Source organism: Helianthus annuus, chromosome 3 (genome assembly GCF_002127325.2).
Source record: "Helianthus annuus cultivar XRQ/B chromosome 3, HanXRQr2.0-SUNRISE, whole genome shotgun sequence".
Taxonomy (NCBI): Eukaryota; Viridiplantae; Streptophyta; class Magnoliopsida; order Asterales; family Asteraceae; genus Helianthus; species Helianthus annuus.
In genome coordinates this window covers 108,113,417-108,130,363 of record NC_035435.2, presented here as the reverse complement: position 1 = coordinate 108,130,363, position 16,947 = coordinate 108,113,417, and the positions used below count along the sequence as shown (strand labels likewise).

General features: G+C 34.6%; 2 protein-coding genes across 6 annotated transcripts; one reads left to right on the top strand and one right to left on the bottom strand.

Annotated features, from left to right (window-relative positions):
- The first annotated feature begins 6,247 nt into the window (after nt 1–6,247).
- LOC110929465 (phosphatidylinositol/phosphatidylcholine transfer protein SFH12) lies at nt 6,248–11,398 on the top strand. 2 transcript variants are annotated; one of them, XM_022172624.2, is made up of 14 exons: nt 6,248–6,460; nt 6,776–6,868; nt 7,054–7,309; nt 7,391–7,490; nt 7,558–7,824; nt 7,890–7,967; nt 8,063–8,164; nt 8,234–8,283; nt 8,375–8,474; nt 8,729–8,815; nt 8,952–9,023; nt 9,145–9,271; nt 9,756–10,135; nt 11,051–11,398. In XM_022172624.2, exons 2-14 carry the CDS (start codon nt 6,832–6,834, stop codon nt 11,135–11,137), a joined length of 1,743 nt encoding a protein of 580 aa, XP_022028316.1. In that variant the 5' UTR covers nt 6,248–6,460; nt 6,776–6,831; the 3' UTR covers nt 11,138–11,398. The 2 variants fall into 2 exon arrangements, with proteins under 2 accessions (XP_022028316.1, XP_035843822.1); XM_035987929.1 differs by lacking the exon at nt 6,248–6,460 and having other exon boundaries at nt 7,043–7,309; nt 11,051–11,364.
- A 38-nt stretch (nt 11,399–11,436) lies between these two features.
- LOC110929464 (phosphatidylinositol/phosphatidylcholine transfer protein SFH8) lies at nt 11,437–15,646 on the bottom strand. 4 transcript variants are annotated; one of them, XM_022172620.2, is made up of 13 exons: nt 15,427–15,646; nt 15,256–15,345; nt 14,050–14,362; nt 13,872–13,971; nt 13,530–13,796; nt 13,362–13,439; nt 13,150–13,251; nt 13,015–13,064; nt 12,834–12,933; nt 12,393–12,741; nt 11,942–12,324; nt 11,784–11,858; nt 11,437–11,688 (listed from the first exon to the last, which is right to left on the bottom strand). In XM_022172620.2, the coding sequence occupies exons 2-13, from the start codon at nt 15,287–15,289 to the stop codon at nt 11,668–11,670; spliced, it is 1,872 nt and encodes a 623-aa protein (XP_022028312.1). In that variant the 5' UTR covers nt 15,290–15,345; nt 15,427–15,646; the 3' UTR covers nt 11,437–11,667. The 4 variants fall into 4 exon arrangements, with proteins under 4 accessions (XP_022028312.1, XP_022028315.1, XP_022028314.1 ...); XM_022172623.2 differs by having other exon boundaries at nt 11,440–11,688; nt 11,942–12,318; XM_022172622.2 differs by having other exon boundaries at nt 11,440–11,688; nt 15,256–15,343; nt 15,424–15,620.
- Between the last annotated feature and the right edge of the window lie 1,301 nt (nt 15,647–16,947).

The following is a 16,947-nucleotide window of genomic DNA, read 5'->3' as shown; positions in this document are numbered from 1 at the left end:
GTCCACATGTCAACCCATGCCCCAAACCCCGCCCCACCATACCCCACGGTCTTATAATAGGGTTGTGCAGAAAACTGAATTAACCGAAATAATCGCCATCACCACTTTGGTGGGGTGGTAGAGGCTTTGTGCCTCTTGGGGAAACATGGTTCAGTTTCAGGCATGGGTAAAATTTGGTGTAATTTAAGTGTAGTGTTATGTAACCTTTGCGTTAAAAAGAAACCGAAATAATTGAACCGATATGACTGAACCGAAACATTAACCGATGGGTTGGTTTGATGGGATATGTGAACCGACATTAGTGGGTCAGTTATGATTATAAGGTTTTTCATAACCACCAAAACCGAACCGAACCGAAGTTTAATACATATAACCCAATTAATGGAACTCGATCATAAGAATTTATGAATGATAGTTTGTTCTTGCTTGATGTTCAATCCATTATTGTTGTTTTTTTTTTTTCATTTGGAATGTAAACACTAATTTCAGATGTAGTTTTACCAAGTCAAAAAAACATTTGCAATCGCTAATGACTGTTACATGTTTTTTGTTTAACATAATGTAATCATCAGGCTGTTTTTTTTTATTCAAAATTTGTCAATGTTTGATTAATTTCTTTGATCATGATTTATAATTATAGATGGAAGCATCAGGTAGCGAAACATCGGTTGTTTTGAGCTATTTTTAGTTAGGCCTAAACATTTTATGAAAAAATCTAGTTCACGGTTAAACAACCCATAACCACCCGCTACAATCTTCAAAATCGATTAGCCGAAACCGCCATAACCGATTGGTTATGGCTATGGTTATTCATTTATTCTATAACCGACATCTCGGTTACGGTTATAGGCCAAAACCACCGACCCATGCACACCCCTACTTTATATATTTGGTTTTGTATCAGGATGTCAGTTGTAGGGCTGTAATCGAGCCGAGCCAGACTAGGCACGAGATTGAGCTCGAACTTAAACGAGTCAGCTCGGCTCGATGATTATTTCAAGCTGAAAAGTCGAGCTCGGCTCGTAAAAACTTCGAGCCGACTCGTTAATTTATTTAATTCTTTTTACAAATATTTGTAACATAAAAAACAATAATAAAAAAATAACACACGTTTCTTAAAAAAAATACATATATACACACACATACATAAGAACCATAGAGTCGAGCCACAAGCCGAGCACCCTTGATCAAACTCTTCTTGAAAGCAAAGCGAGCTTTTTTCGAGCTAGTTTCGAACGGGTCTCAAGCCGTGAGCTTTTCAAATACCCCTAGACAGTGACGAAGCTTGAGATTTCCGACCGGGGGTCGAAAACGTATATACCTAAAATATTCTATACGAAAATTACATACCGGACACTACTGAGTGAAAAGTCCGGGGGTCCGGTGCCCCCTCCCGCCCCCACTATGCTGCGCCCCTGACCCTAGTCAATTGTATCGGGTTTATGAGGTGAATTGTTCAAACAAAACACTATTTATGTTTATTTGTTTAAACAAATCAATCTTAACGCTCACACGCTTAAAAATGTCTAACCCGAACATTCTTGTTTAAAATATTTATCTAAACATGTCAAAGGCAAACGGGTTGACAAATAGAAGTTAAATTATAAACGTGTTGACTGGGGTGATGGGTTGTAATAAAAGGTTAAACGAGTCAAAGACAGGTTGGTGAATCTAAATGTACAAAATTTGCATGAAAAAATTCTAGCGATCCAGTTATTAACAAAAAAAAAAAAAAAAAAGCCCATTACACCATATGGTGGTGGTGTTCGTAATACCTTAGCTTTGACTAGTTAAGGATGGTCGTCACTAAAAGATTGATACATCGTTATAACGTGATTTGAACGCTAATTTAAATCATTGTAGATTACCAAACACGATCTCCACCGTATTTATTCTCGTTCTTGAATCGCTCATGTGAAAACCGAACCGAATCAAACTCGATTTGATTTCCAATCGCTACCAAGAAGTTGGTGACAAGCTATGCATTGGAGGCAAAGTTTAAGCTCTCAGATTTCTTTGATGTAATTTTTTTACATATTAAAAAATAAGTAAAACTTTACCATAAGCGAGTTTAAATAAAAGGAATCGTTTCTCATTGGTTTAGGTGAATTTATTATTTTAAATCACGCTTTGAAAAAAGAAAATTCAAACTGAGCCTAATGCAAACTTGGTTTTCAAATTATCGAATCGCGTTAACATCCAAACTGAATTTCAAATTCCGCTTCCGGATCGGATTCGAGTTTGTGAATTTCTACCGATTTAATCCGAATATTTGGATACAAATTATATGGGTTAGGATCAAATAAATAGTTTATTTTCCCCACAAAAAGTATTTTAATCTTTCATTTTTCAAATCAATTGTTTAGATAAAATGTAAGAAAAAAAGGCAAGTATCAGGGTATCCTTGAAAAAATGTATATTTATTGACTTTTTCTTTCCACATACAACGCACATGCATATTTCTTCCTATTTTTTAAACGTTCATATAACTTTTTCATACGACATTGTTTTTTCATAAAAATTTCACTATAAAATAGAACGTGTTTTTATCTTTAATTTGAGTACTATATTTCTATATAAAATATGACAATTAAAAATTTCACCATAACTTTTTTTTATAGAAATGTGTTGTATTTCTATGTTGTATAGTATTTTTTTGTGCTGGATTTTTGTAATACAATTTCGTGCTAAATTATTTGTGTTGTATTTTTTTGTCTTATTTATTTATTTTTGCTAAATTTTTTGTGTTGGATTTTGTGTACTAGATTGTTTTGTGCTGAATTTTTTTGTGCTTACATGTCATCTTCACACTGCTGCTTATAAGTACCAAAATGTTTTAGTACCAAAATGTCATTCATTCCTATTTATAAGGAATGCCACATGTTATCATCACAGTCCATTTTAGGCTATTTAAGCAAAACCCATTTTTTAGTGGATTCTTCCCCCAAATTATATAACTTCTAATTTTTGTTTATCATATATGTTTTATTTATTTATCTTACTATAGTTTTTTTTTTTCTCAAATAATTCGGCTTATGCATATAAGGGTGGAGGAGACGCCTACCAAACAACTCACAACAACACACTCCACCAGTTAATAGGATTCTGTCATCTAGGAGGAGGCGTCCATCTAGCTCAACCCACATTCACAACACCAGGGTTCACCACTCTCACCACACACGATAATTCCGTTTTTATAGAGATTAATCGTTTTTTTCCAGATGCATTGATATTCCCCCTTTTCTAGTTATTGACGCATATAAGGTTCACATACTCGCAATTGATACTCGGGGAGCCCAACTTGTCAGGGTTCCGACAGTGTACCCGCTTACCCGACATACTCACATCACCTTGGATGGGTTCAGGTTAGGTGCCCCCACCTCCTTAACTCGAAATAATCGCCACAAACACAATTACATTTGGTGAATCTATCTACTATAATAAAAGAAACAAAGTTTTGGACACGTGTCATTCATAGATTGTATCATCAAATCTATACTTATATTATATTAACTAAATAAATAAATAATAAATTAATATTAAATCTTATCATACTTTAATAAAATATTATCCTCAAATCTAAATTGTTAATTTAATATATTATTAAAACAAATGCCTCTTTTTTCTACTTATCTTATATTAAATATATAAATAATAAATTAATATTAAATGTTATCCTAATTTATTAAAAATATAACTTTTTTTTTATTAATTGGTATACAAAATTATATTTATTCAACTCGTGTAAAACGCGGGGTTTTTTAAAATATAACTTTTTTTATTATTTACTATACAAAGTTACATTTATATACACGTGTAATACACGAAGTTTTTAAAGATATAACTTTTTATCATTTGCTATGTAAAATTAGATTTATTCAACACGTGTAATACACGGCGTTTTTAAGGATACAACTTTTTTATTATTTGGTACATTTTTCAACCGAACTATACACGGGTTTTTTAAAGATACGACATTTTTAGTATTTAATATACAAAATTACATTTATTTAATATGTGTAATACACATGGTTTTTCAAGATATAACTCTTTTTTAGGTCTATTCAACACGTGTAACATACGGGGTTTTTAAGGATGTAATATTTTTATTATTTGGTAGATTTATTCAACCCGATTATACAACGTTTTTTTAAAGATACGACGTTTTTAGCATTTAGTATACAAAATTACATTTATTTAATATGTATAATACACATGGTTTTTAAAGATATAATTATTTTTATTATTTGATATATAAAATTACATTTATTTAACCCGTACAATATACGGGGTTCATAAAGATATAACTTTTTTATTATTTAATATATAAAATTATATTTATTCAACCCGTGTAATACACGGGGTTCTAACCTAGTATATTATATGGTAGATAGTAGGATTTATGAAATTAATATATCTATATATTCTATAATACATATTCGGTGATGAATTTATTTAATTATATACAAACAAAATAGCATTTAAATACTTAATAGTTATTATACTCTAAACTCAAGGGTTCATATAAAAATATAAACGTTTTTATGGTTGCACATGAAGAAGTTCCCTATGATTGACTCAAATAAACAGAATCATGTTACCAGACAGAGACAATAATTCTCCTGTCGATTGACTAGATTTTGTTTATAAAGCTTTAAATTATGTTAAGTCGTTGAATATTAACAAAAGTAGAAAAGTTTTTAGCTTAGAATATATTTTTTTGTGCTACTTTGTGTATTTATTAAATAATATCTATGTCATATATACAATGTAAATCAACATACATACCCATACACGTAATAAACATATACGCATCTTTTTAAGTTAGAGTGTAATTTTCTTGCACAACATGAAAACAAGAAACTCACCAGTTTGGTATAGTTTAGATAGGTACGGATCTCCGAAACCTCGCAAACATCATCATCATACTCAGTAAATCACATAAATAGCAAAGCTGAAGTAGGGTTTATGGAGGGTAAGATAAAAACAACCATACCTATACTTTGTAAGAATAAAGAGGCTACTTCCAGTGGCTCGATAGTAGTTTGCATCAAGCATTGGACATAAGACACATAACACTTAGCAATCAGGACAAATGTCGACTAGTGCATGTAGCCCCATGTCTCTGGCTATCAATGCCACCACATGATGCGTGACTAACCGTCTGCCGCTTATAACGTTATTTGCACGAAATTAGTAAAATAACGTTAAAAATTAGTGTAATTTCACTTTTAGCTAAATGATTCGTGATCGTGTCTCAAGTCTTAGTCGATGGTCAAACAAACATAAAATTATGGCTGACTCACACAATATTATTATATCAAGAAAACTACACAAAAACTTGATTCTTACAATCCAGAATACCCAATACATGGTATTTATAAGCTAACCTATCACATTAGACTTATGCTAGGATTGCTCATATAATTATCCTATAAACATCCAAACCTAACTCGTTTAGGATGCTAGATAATTATCTAATCAATTAACTAGGATATGATAACTATAACTAATTATTAACTCATTATCACATTTAATAATCTATAATTATTCACTCCTTAAAACCTTCCTTGAGCCTTGCACGCCAAATCGGTCTCATTACTCGAAATTCCCAACCAGGAGGGGTCATGGATTGACCCGTAAAACTCAATAATAACTTAAAGTGTCTGGGTGACTTTCACAACAAAATTTCAAAGTTGATTCTATAAAAACCCACTTGTTACTCTTCTGGTATTTAAAATCATTATCACGTTTTGTTAGTCTTTTAGCATTTACTGTAATTACCTTGATCTGTCACATTTTTTACATCACCTGTTATAACATTGACTCATCGAAGCCTCACTTGTTTATGGCCTTGGCTAACAAAAGTTCCTGAACCGACCCACGAACACGACCCATTTATTTAAGTTATAATTTAGTATGTTTGTATGGGGGGACATTATAAAACTTTTTGTATGTGAAAAATAATTGTAACGACATTTTGAAAGCTAACCAGGGGCGGACCTGTAGGCTTACCGGGCGTAGCCCGGGCTACGGCTCAAGTTTTGACCAGTAGTGTAAAAAAAAATTTTTTTTCCGATTTTTATACACAGGACACCCCTTTTTTTCCGATTTTTATACACAGGACACCCCTGAACAAGTACGAGAACACCCCTAAAAAATTTTAGGATACCCCTGAGTTGAAGGTCTAGTTCCGCCACTGAAGCTAACCATATTCATTCATGGAGGATGACATTTATAAACATAAAACAGAGTGGCTGGCTGCCATTTCCCAAATCTCTCTCTCTCTCTCTTCCCTCTCTCTCTAGACTTGAATTCATGGTTTCCAAAAATATAGTCTGGAGAACGAGATGATGACAATGAGGAGGAGCTTTTAGATCTTCTTCTTCTTCATCATCATCATTCTCCCCTTCTTCCCTCCGATTCATCCTGCCTTTTTTTTCTCCCTGCTGCTCGATCGGTATATTCCTCCTTCATTCTCTCCATTCCTTTCTGTTACATTTTCATCTTTCTAGGGTTTCTTATCTTCATTCTCATTCTATTTGTCATTTTCAACGCTTAAATGGATATTATATAATCTTATTCACAACCAACAATTTCATGTACATGCATGCCTGTTAGGTGTTCGATGAAATGCGAACGCATATTTTTTTATTATTTTGTTCAAGATATCTAGTAATTATTATGTCTTCATGTGGGTATTGATGGGAATACATGATTAGTTTATGTATTGTATCTGTTTGAATTTATATATGGTGATTGTTTATGTTTGCAGGCATTTGGAAGGGCGTTAAGATTCGGCACGGCTAACAAATATTGATTATTGTAATCATGAGTGAGTCCGGACCTGAACGCCCCGTTCGACCCAGTATGTTTACACTTTTCGCCTTTCGGATTTTATTCATTTTTTGCTCTTGGATTGCTTGATGAATGATTGATGATTTGTTCAACTGTTTAAGCACAAGGGCGTAAAATGATAAAAACGCAAAATAAACCAGGATTTTGTTGTTGGAATGGTGATAAAATCGGTGTATGATCAAAGTTTTTATGTAGGTTCGGAAAAAATAGAGTTGGAGAACTCTGAGGAGGAAAAGAAGGCTAGGCGTAACTCTCTTAAACAGAGGGCGATCAATGCGTCAAACAAATTTAGGACCTCTTTCAGCAAGAAGAGCAGGAACAGTAGAGTGATGTCTGTTGTTGAGGATGAACATGATGCCGAGGATTTAAAGGCGGTTGAGGCTTTACGTCAAGCTTTAATCCCTGAAGACCTGCTACCGTCTAAACATGATGATTACCACACGCTCTTAAGGTTCATTAAACGTTTTTGTAATCTTTCGAAAATGTTTTTTAATCTCTTTTAGTAGTTGATACTAATGAACTATTAGTATAGGTTTTTGAAGGCTCGGAATTATGATTTAGAGAAGGCGAAGAAAATGTGGGCGGATATGATCAACTGGAGGAAAGAGTATGGTACCGACACCATCATGGAGGTATTTAACTATTTTCAGGGATATTCGTAAAAAGATCGAAATTGACAAATGTACCGTTTTTGTTTAGGATTTTGATTTTAAGGAAAGAGATGATGTTCTTCAATATTATCCGCAAGGGCACCACGGGGTTGATAAAGACGGAAGACCTGTTTATATCGAGAGACTTGGTCTGGTGGACGCCACCAAGCTCATGCAAGCCACGACTCTTGAACGTTATATTAAGTATCATGTGATGGAGTTTGAAAGAACGTTTATCGATAAGTTTCCAGCATGCTCGATTGCTGCTAAAACGCACATTGATCAAAGCACCACGATTCTTGATGTTCAAGGAGTGGTAAGTTTGTTTATTGTTACAAATTACAGAATTCGCTCAAATTAATCACATGAGTTTTGAATTAGGGATTAAAAAGCATGAATAAATCAGCTCGGGACCTTATCCAATCGCTCCAGAGCATTGACGGTAACAACTATCCTGAGGTATTTACTGTTATATATATTTCTTCATATTCTTAGGTGTATAAAAAATAAAGAATATTATTTTCTCCTAGTTATGTATCTGCATGTTGTTACAGACTCTCTGCCGCATGTACATCATCAATGCAGGCTCTGGTTTTCGGCTTTTGTGGAACACCGTTAAAACGTTTCTTGACCCAAAGACTACATCTAAAATTAACGTAAGTTCACACCGTCATTTTAGCATCTAACAATGTTCTTAGTTTTATTAATCTAATCTTGCTGACTAGGTTTTGGGCAACAAATTCCAAAGCAAGCTCCTCGAAATCATTGAAGCCAGGTACTTATACCAAATATATATTCTGTATCGTACACTGTTTTCTAGAACTATATTCATTCTTATGTATTTCCGTATCCGATATCTGGCGCAGTGAACTGCCAGATTTCTTGGGCGGTACCTGCACCTGTGCGAGTCAAGGTGGCTGCATGCGTTCCGATAAGGGCCCATGGCAAGATCCAGATATCATGAAGGTTAGATAAACAAATTTGACATTACTTTAGTTGTATAGTATTTATAGTCATATTTAATGCATATGTGATTCAAAGAAATGAATATGAAATGTTGGTGGGTCAACTCAACCAACCCATCTTGACCCGTATTAAAACATTACATCTTTTGACCGTTGCATGACCGATATATTTTGTCACCTTTTCCCTTTTTGATCTGTGATCAGCATAAATTTGTTATGCTAATTTGTTTTTTTTTTTTTTTTTTTTTTTGTTAGATGGTTCGTAATGGTGAACACAAATGTTCGTCAAGATCTGATATCGCAGATGAGAGAACCATTTCTGAGGATCAATCTGCTCACAAGGTATTCTATCTAAGAAACGTAATAATAATATAGACAGAGTAGAAGAAATCTGTTTTAGAAGTTTCCATCATCATTAAAGTTCTTGTATATAAGTATGTGGATATAGTAGATTGTTAACATGAGTAGTTCTTTCAAGGCGGATGCGGAATCTTCTGGAATGCAAAAGGAGCAAATCAAGCACTCGCAACTCGCTCCTGTTCACGAAGAAGTAAATTATATTCCTCATACTTGTTTCTATAATTCTTCCTTACATTACATATACACATCTTTTAACAAGTGTCCATTAAGAGGATCTATAAGAAGTTCTAATTAGATTTTGTATTTAAAAGGAAACACATGCTCCCACAAGCAAAAGCACCCCAACCGCATACGAACCCAGAATCCATACGCATGTGGCTGAAAATACTGTTGAATCAAGTTATGCTAAACAAGTGCAGAGGGTTCCCACTCCACACGGTACACTCATAATCTAAAACGTATTTAAATGCATTAAACCGCTTTATTAAAAAATTTAACGTTATTATTTTAATATTTTATAGTTGCCATATTTTAGAGTAAAGTACACGGATGGTCCATGTGGTTTACCAAAATTTTGTATTTGGTCCCTAGCTTTCCAAAAGTACACATATGGTCCCTGTGGTTTAAACTTTGTAACGCATTTAGTCCCTGTGGTTTGCACTTTGTAACACAACATGCTAAAACCTTTAGATTTGTTGGTTGGGGACTAAATGTGATACAAAGTGCAAACCACAGGGACCATCCGTGTACTTTCGAAAAGGTAGGGACCAAATCCAAAATTTTGATAAACCACAAGGACCATCTGTATACTTTACTCCATATTTTACACGTTAGTTACTTATCAAAGTTGGAAAAGAAAATTCACTAATGAATTTTTGCAGGCCGGGCCTTTTACCATTAACTTTGTTTTTATATGATACAGAATATTATCATGTCTCTGAGGCAGCAAGTGATGGGCTCGGTAACCACATCTTTACGGGTATGATGACCTTTATGATGGGAGTTATGACGATGGTGCGCATGACAAAAACCATGCCCAGAAAGGTTACGGAAACCAACCACTACCCTGGTCCCGTTTACGAAGAGCCAATGAGACAGATGCCAGGCCCATACCAAATGCAAACGCCTGGCATCTCTACAGCCGAATATCTCTCGATGATGAAGCGTTTGGGAGATTTGGAAGAGAAAGTGATTATCCTCACCGACAGACCAATTGAAATGCCTCCAGAGAAAGAGGAGATGCTTAATAACGCCTTGAATCGCATCGAGTCTTTGGAGATTGAGCTTGCTGCTACCAAGAAGGTATTTTTATCAACTTGAAAAATGCATGCTACTTGTGAATACGTTGACTGGCTTAAAACTGAAAATGGTAATAAGTAGGGCTGCAAACAAACCGAACGTTCAACGAACAGTTCGTGAACCGTTTGGCGGGAAGTTTGTGTGTGTTCGTTCGTTTAATAAGTTAACGAACATGAACAAGAAACTTTATTCGTTTAGTTATATGAACGAATTAATAAGTGAACTTCACATGAACAAGAAACTTCGTTCGTTAAATGAACGAATTAACAAGTGAACGAACATGAACAAGAAACTTCGCTCGTTTAGTTAAATGAACAAATGACCAGAGGCCCCTTTCGTTCATTTATGTCCGTGAACGTTCGGTAATGTGTTCGTTTATCTTCGTTTGTGTTCGATAGTTCATTAGTAATTTTAGTTTTTATATATTATTTGAAAACTTCAAAATTCCGACAAATAAAATATTTAATAAGTATCACTGTATTATATATTTTGCTCATGAATTTTTGTGTACGTTTGTTTCATTTGTGTCCATGAACTTTCGTTGCCGAAAATTAACAAACGAACACGAACATAAAATCTCATTCGGTAAGTGTTCATGAACACTTCGTGAATACATATGTTTCCTTAACAAACTAACATGAACAAAGTCTTGTTCGTGTTCGTGTTCGTTCGATTTGTTTGCAGCCCTATAAACAAGTAGCGGATTGTCCAAAGTGTATGTTTAACGTCAAAAATCATTTTATTGAATAAAAAAATTAGATTATTATTAAAACTCTATATATCTTTATTATCTTTAAAGGTCGAAAGGTGGGTGGGCCTGGCAAGTTAGGTAACGGGTCAAATAAGTTGCGTCGAGTTAATTCGTTGTGGAGGCATTCTAAAATAATAATATTAACAATTTGATGTGTTGTGATGCAGTCTCTTGGGGACACAATAGCCCAACAACAAGAGTTTGCGGCTTACCTTGAAAAGAAGAAGAAAAAGAAAAGCATATTTGGTTTTTGAAGTAGCAAGACAAAAGTTGGTTGTTAGTTGTTATTAAGATAATGTAGAAGGAAGAAAGGTGAGAGAATGGTGGCAGCCCACAACGTTCATTTTATTCGGCTACACTACACGCTAACTGCTCTGCTCTCTTCGGCTGCAAACATTTTTGCTTTGTGAATAAAAATCTCCATTCAAAACAGTTTTGCATCTCATTATGTTCATTAATGGCAGCTAGCTTGTACAGTGCATTGCATTGCAGTTAAAACTAATTGTTTTCTTGCATTTATCTGTATATGCAATACACAAGAACATAACAGGGCTAATGTTTTTGAAAATAAAACTAAAACACATCACTAAGATGTCATCAAATTTAAATGTCATGCAAACCATATTCAAAACCAAACACAACTCATAAAACAAACAAACAAATCTCAAAGTAAACTCGCGATTAAACCACCTCACACGCAAAGTGTTAAACCATATAGCACAATACACACAAACACTATTAGAAAAGAAACAAACAGCTTGACTTGTCATCCTGTTAGTGCACTTCACCAGCAAAATTTCTTCTTCTGCAAATACATAAAACAACCAATAAATTAGCATATCACACTATATCTAACCATTTATTTTAGAAAAAAAAAAAATTATAGTGAAACAGCCTTACCCTCATCTTTTTTTCCTCTTGACTGTCTATGTAAGCAAGCAATTCTTCTTGCCTCATCAGAGCTTCATGAAGCGCCTGCACAAAGATAGCCACATCAGATGACTATTTATTTGCCAACAAGGATGCCATGTCAGAAAGGAGATTAACACGTGTTTTACCTTTTTCGTAGCAATGAGTTCGGCTTCCAAGGCATCAACGCGACAAACAGCGGCATTTAGCAATTCCTCTTTCTCATAAGGCATCTCAGACGGTTTTGCTTTAAGCGTGTCCACTTTATTTTCAAGTTCACCTAGTCTTTTCAAAACAGAAGAAACCACTTCCGTCTCCACAGCTGAAGGCGCTGTTGTGGACGTCTGATCGGGTTCTTCCCGGACATCCTCAGACGTAACATGTACGTCATGAAGTTTTTTAGTCACACGAGTCATCATCGAACGGAAGAGCGCGACAACAGTCATGAAGAAAGCCATAAGAAACACCATGATTCGTGCGTTGAGTCTCTCTGGCGCAACCTCAGCAACAGTTTCAAGAGGTATCCCTGTACCTATAATCTTGTAGCAATAAGATTGTAAACTGAATAAATACGTCTACAAACAAAATGACGAAACTAACCTTTAGGGACTACCGATGGTTTTGGCATTGACGCTTGCTTCTTCAATACAGAATCAACAGCCTTGTCAACCATGGGAACATACTCGTCGTATCCAGAAAATTGACTTGCATAACTTGTAGCTCCAGTCACCTTTGCTTCTTCACGAACAGGAGTTAACCTAAGATGGGAATAATTCAATATTGCTTTCGGGGACGCAATATCTTCGGCTTCTGATCCTGATTCAGCAGTCGATGTATCACTGCTTCTTAGCATGGGTAACTGAGGCTTTGCATACGCAACAATTTTTCCCTCGCTGTTTAACACTTTAACCACCTGTCTAGCGCGCCGTGCTTCACTGTTAAGAGCCAGCTGAATAAAAACGCAACACATGAAGATTAAACCTTATGATTAGGCATACAAAATAGCAAAAAACAAAAGCAGTGCTTAAAGCTCGTAAGAACCTTCAAGATTTCGGGATTCTTCCATGGCCCTTTATCAGACAGAAGACAACCCCCTTGATCCGCACACGTACATGTACCACCGAGAAAATCCGGTAATTCGCTGCATCGTTTTTAAAGAATATAAGATAACATCCTAAACGATATGTTATATAGTAATTAGCCAACATATAATATGAGCTACCTCGCATCGATAATCTCAAGCAATTTATTCTGGTACTTGTTTCCAAGAACCTGAGAAAAGATTCAGAACAAAACTATAATAAACGCTTACAGTAAAATGCAATTCTCTTAAACAATAGAATGACTATCCGCGTACATGAATCTTTGAAGTCGTTTTGGGATCCAGAAATGACTTTACGGTATTCCAAAGCAATCGAAAACCAGGGCCCGCATTGATGATAAACATTTGATTGAGTGTCTGTCGAATTATTCGTAGTACAAAATGGTTAGTTACGAGCTATAACAAATTAACAACATATATATCATATAAAGCAAAACGTAATTGTTTGATTAAGAGATGGATCTTACTTCAGGATAATTGTCACCGTCAATTTTCTGGAGCCGCATTACTAGCTCCCGAGCACTTTTAGTAAAGTTTTTTAATCCCTGAAATATTTAAAAATATATATTAATGATTAATCCACACCGTTAACATTCCACGCTATATATTTGCATAACAGGGAACATATTACATACCACGCCTTGAACATCCAAAATTGTTGTGCTCGAGTCTATGTGTCGTTTTGCAGCGATCGAACAAGCGGGGAATTTATAAGCAAAGCTTTTTTCAAACTCACGCACGTGATACTTTATGTAACGATCCATGCTTGTAACTTGCATGAGTTTGTTAGGATCGACTTTCCCGAGTCTTTCAATGTAGACAGGTCTTCCCATTTTGTCTACTCCGTGATTACCTTGTGGGTAATACTTTAAAACTTCATCCAACTCTTTAAATTCGAAGTCCTGATAACATTTTAGTAGAAACAAATATCAGCTATCAAATTAGATAGTAGATGCTTATAAGTTATAACTAATGACCTCCATGATTGTGTCGGCACCGAACTCCTTTCTCCACTGGATCATGTCGGCCCACATATGCTTTGCTTTCTCGATATCAAATTTTCTTGCTTTCAGAAACCTATAAACATATAGAACACCGATATTCATTTATGAAAAATTAAAGCTAATACGGAAAAGCAAGGAGATAGAATAATACCTCAACATCATATGATAATCATCGAGTTTTTCCGGTAGCAATTCGTCCAGAACTAGAGCTTGTCTGAAAGCATCAACAGCCCGTAGTTCCTCTGCATCTCGAATATCCTCAATAGAAACCGAGCTGACTCGACCATCACTCTTTCTCCTACTGCTCTTTTTCTTGAGAGAGTGTTTGAATTTGGTAGACGCGTTTAGTGCTTTCTTTTTAAGAGAACTGATTCTTGTCCTCCTTTCATCCTCTGAATTTTCGAAATCGGATCTTCGTTCTCTTCTGTCGGATTTTTCATCGTTGCCTGATGACCCCTCAAAGCCTATGAAGTAGCGAACGTGTAAGAATGTATCTTTGGATACCATTTAAGATAAAGCAACGGTTGCTTATAAGTTCATATAATACAAGCTCAACATTTCATCGATGTCGTATGCGATTGACTATCATAAAGTACAATGTCGAGAATGTTGAAGCATACTTGTATTAAGGGCAAAGAATTTTCTTAACTTTCAAATCAACAGTAAAAGAATCAATTCATTTACATCGCTACATCCTATATCAAATGGCATATCCAATTGAAACACACTTTTATATCAAATCGCATAAGCATTAAATAACTCATCTTTTGCCTTTAAAGGCATTAAACATCACTCCCACTCTCATCTACTACAATTATATATTACAGGAAAAACATATAAAGATAACAAGTTTCAAGCACATGTACATATCTATAATCCGATGCACAATCTTGAACGACTCCTACTCATTCTTAAATCCAAATTTCTTTAAAAAAATATGTGCTATAACAGTTTCACCTGGTCTTAATTGATTAAAGATCCAATAAAATTGAAAAAGAAACAAAAAAAAAGTTATAAATTCACAAAAAAAAATCAATTCTTAACAGAGCATACACACTGCTACACTATCATCCAAATAACAACAAAAAAGCAGCAAAAATTGAAAAAAAAATAAAAATTCACAACCCTCCAAAAACACACATTGACTACAATCTCCAATCCTCAATTCTCAAATTAAAAAAAAAAAAAAAACTGACACAATAAAATCATCTTCAAGAACCTTACCTTACTTTAACAAACCCTAATTTTCCACCCAAATAACCCAACACAATTCCAATTAAACCACACACAAATTCAAATCAACACAACAACATAACAACACATAATTCAACAAAATAACCAAGAATTAAACACTTACAAGGTCTCGCGAATCGATCAAGAGGTCCAGACATTGCTCCACAATCACACAATCTCCGTTCAACAATCAATCAATGAACAAGAAACAGCTGCATTGTCAAGAAAACCCCCAATATTGATAAAAGAATGAACCTAACTTAATAAAACCATAAAGTATCAATTAGTTTACCTAAAAAAAAGAAACCAGTAGTCAGATCTCAACGAATTAGAAACCAAATCCGGTATAAACGGTCACAATCGTACGGTGTTGAGCTCCACCGATACGAATCAGACAATATTCATGGAGAATTTTACAAATTTTATAGATTTTTTGTATAAAATATCGCGAATAGAGCGACGGCGATGAGAGAGAAAGAGGTGGACAGTAGAGAGAGAGAGAGAGAAAGTGAGGGTTTTGGGTGAGAATAAAAGAGGAGGTGGGACCGGGTAGGGGTGTGAGGGGTCCACGTGGCGTTGATCCGTGAAAGCAGAAAGAATGTGATGTTTATTGCCGTCGGTGGGATGTTACATGTAAAGTGTACGCATGGGATTACCGGCATTTTATTTTATTTTTATTTTTATTTTTTTTATTTTTTATTTTTTGTTTATTTTTTATTATTTTTTTTGCCGGAAGTCACGGATAGTAATATGGTATACGGGTTTGAGTACGTGGTTCCAGCACGTGCTGGTTGTTAGTTTAGGGATGGGATGTATAAAACATAAACAATTGAACATGTTGTAAATGTGTTTTATAGGTGATTTTGTTTTGTGGATTTGGAATGACAAGATTGGGTTGTAAACGAATCGAATGAATACGAATAAGTTTTTGTTTGTGTCCGGTTGTTAAGAAATATAAGTGTTCATGAACTGTTAATGAATGCTTAACGAATGAGATTTTATGTTGGTGCTCGTTTGTTAAGAAAATAAACTTGTTTGTGTTCGTTTGTGTTTGTTTGTTAATTTTAGGCAACAAATAAAATAAATAACGTTGATGAACACAAACTGATGTTCATGAATACAAGTGGAAACAAACGAATACAAACAAGCGTTCATTAACATAATATATAATACAATGACACTTATTAAATATTTTATTTGTCGGAATTTTGAAGTAGTTAAATAAAATATAAAAACTAAAAACAGTAATGAACTATCGAACACAATCAAACATAAATGAACATGTTACCGAACGTTCACGAACATAAACGAACGAACACTACATACTGCCTCTGTTCATGTTCGTTCATTTAACCAAACGAACGAAGTTTCTTGTTCGTGTTCGTTTGTTTAATAAGCGAATGAACACAAACAAATTTTTCGCCGAACACTTCACGAACTGTTCGCCAAACGTTTGGTTAGCTTGAAGCCATATAGGAGTTAGTTATTTGGATGTGAAATCTTGTCGTATGTTTGGGTTGATAGAGTTGTTCACGGTGGAACTGATGTGGACTGGTTTGTGGTTTGTCGATTTTGGTTTAGTATGTGTGGGTATTATTGAAATTGTACTTGCAAATTAAACATTATAAAGAAGCAACATCTTTATGCATACATGAGTTGTAACTTTGGCTTAGGGTGATTTTCAAAAAAAAAAAAAAAAAAGGAATTTTCCTTTTTTAACCCTAAAGTTTTATTTTTTGACAATTTAAGTTTCAAGTTTTAATCTTTGTTTCCTTTTTAACCCTAAAGTTTTAATCTTTGGGAATTTAACCTCTTT

What these genes read in the sequence shown, in the direction of transcription:
- LOC110929464 (XM_022172620.2), bottom strand. Translation starts at nt 15,289, where the DNA reads ATGTCTGGACCTCTTGATCGATTCGCGAGACCTT. An exon ending in CTTGAGATTATCGATGCGAG is followed by an intron (nt 12,934 to 13,014) that starts GTAGCTCATATT and finishes AAAACGATGCAG; the next exon opens with CGAATTACCGGATTTTCTCG. An exon ending in ACCATCGGTAGTCCCTAAAG is followed by an intron (nt 12,325 to 12,392) that starts GTTAGTTTCGTC and finishes ACAAGATTATAG; the next exon opens with GTACAGGGATACCTCTTGAA.
- LOC110929465 (XM_022172624.2), top strand. Translation starts at nt 6,832, where the DNA reads ATGAGTGAGTCCGGACCTGAACGCCCCGTTCGACCCA. An exon ending in GATTACCACACGCTCTTAAG is followed by an intron (nt 7,310 to 7,390) that starts GTTCATTAAACG and finishes CTATTAGTATAG; the next exon opens with GTTTTTGAAGGCTCGGAATT. An exon ending in AGACTACATCTAAAATTAAC is followed by an intron (nt 8,165 to 8,233) that starts GTAAGTTCACAC and finishes CTTGCTGACTAG; the next exon opens with GTTTTGGGCAACAAATTCCA.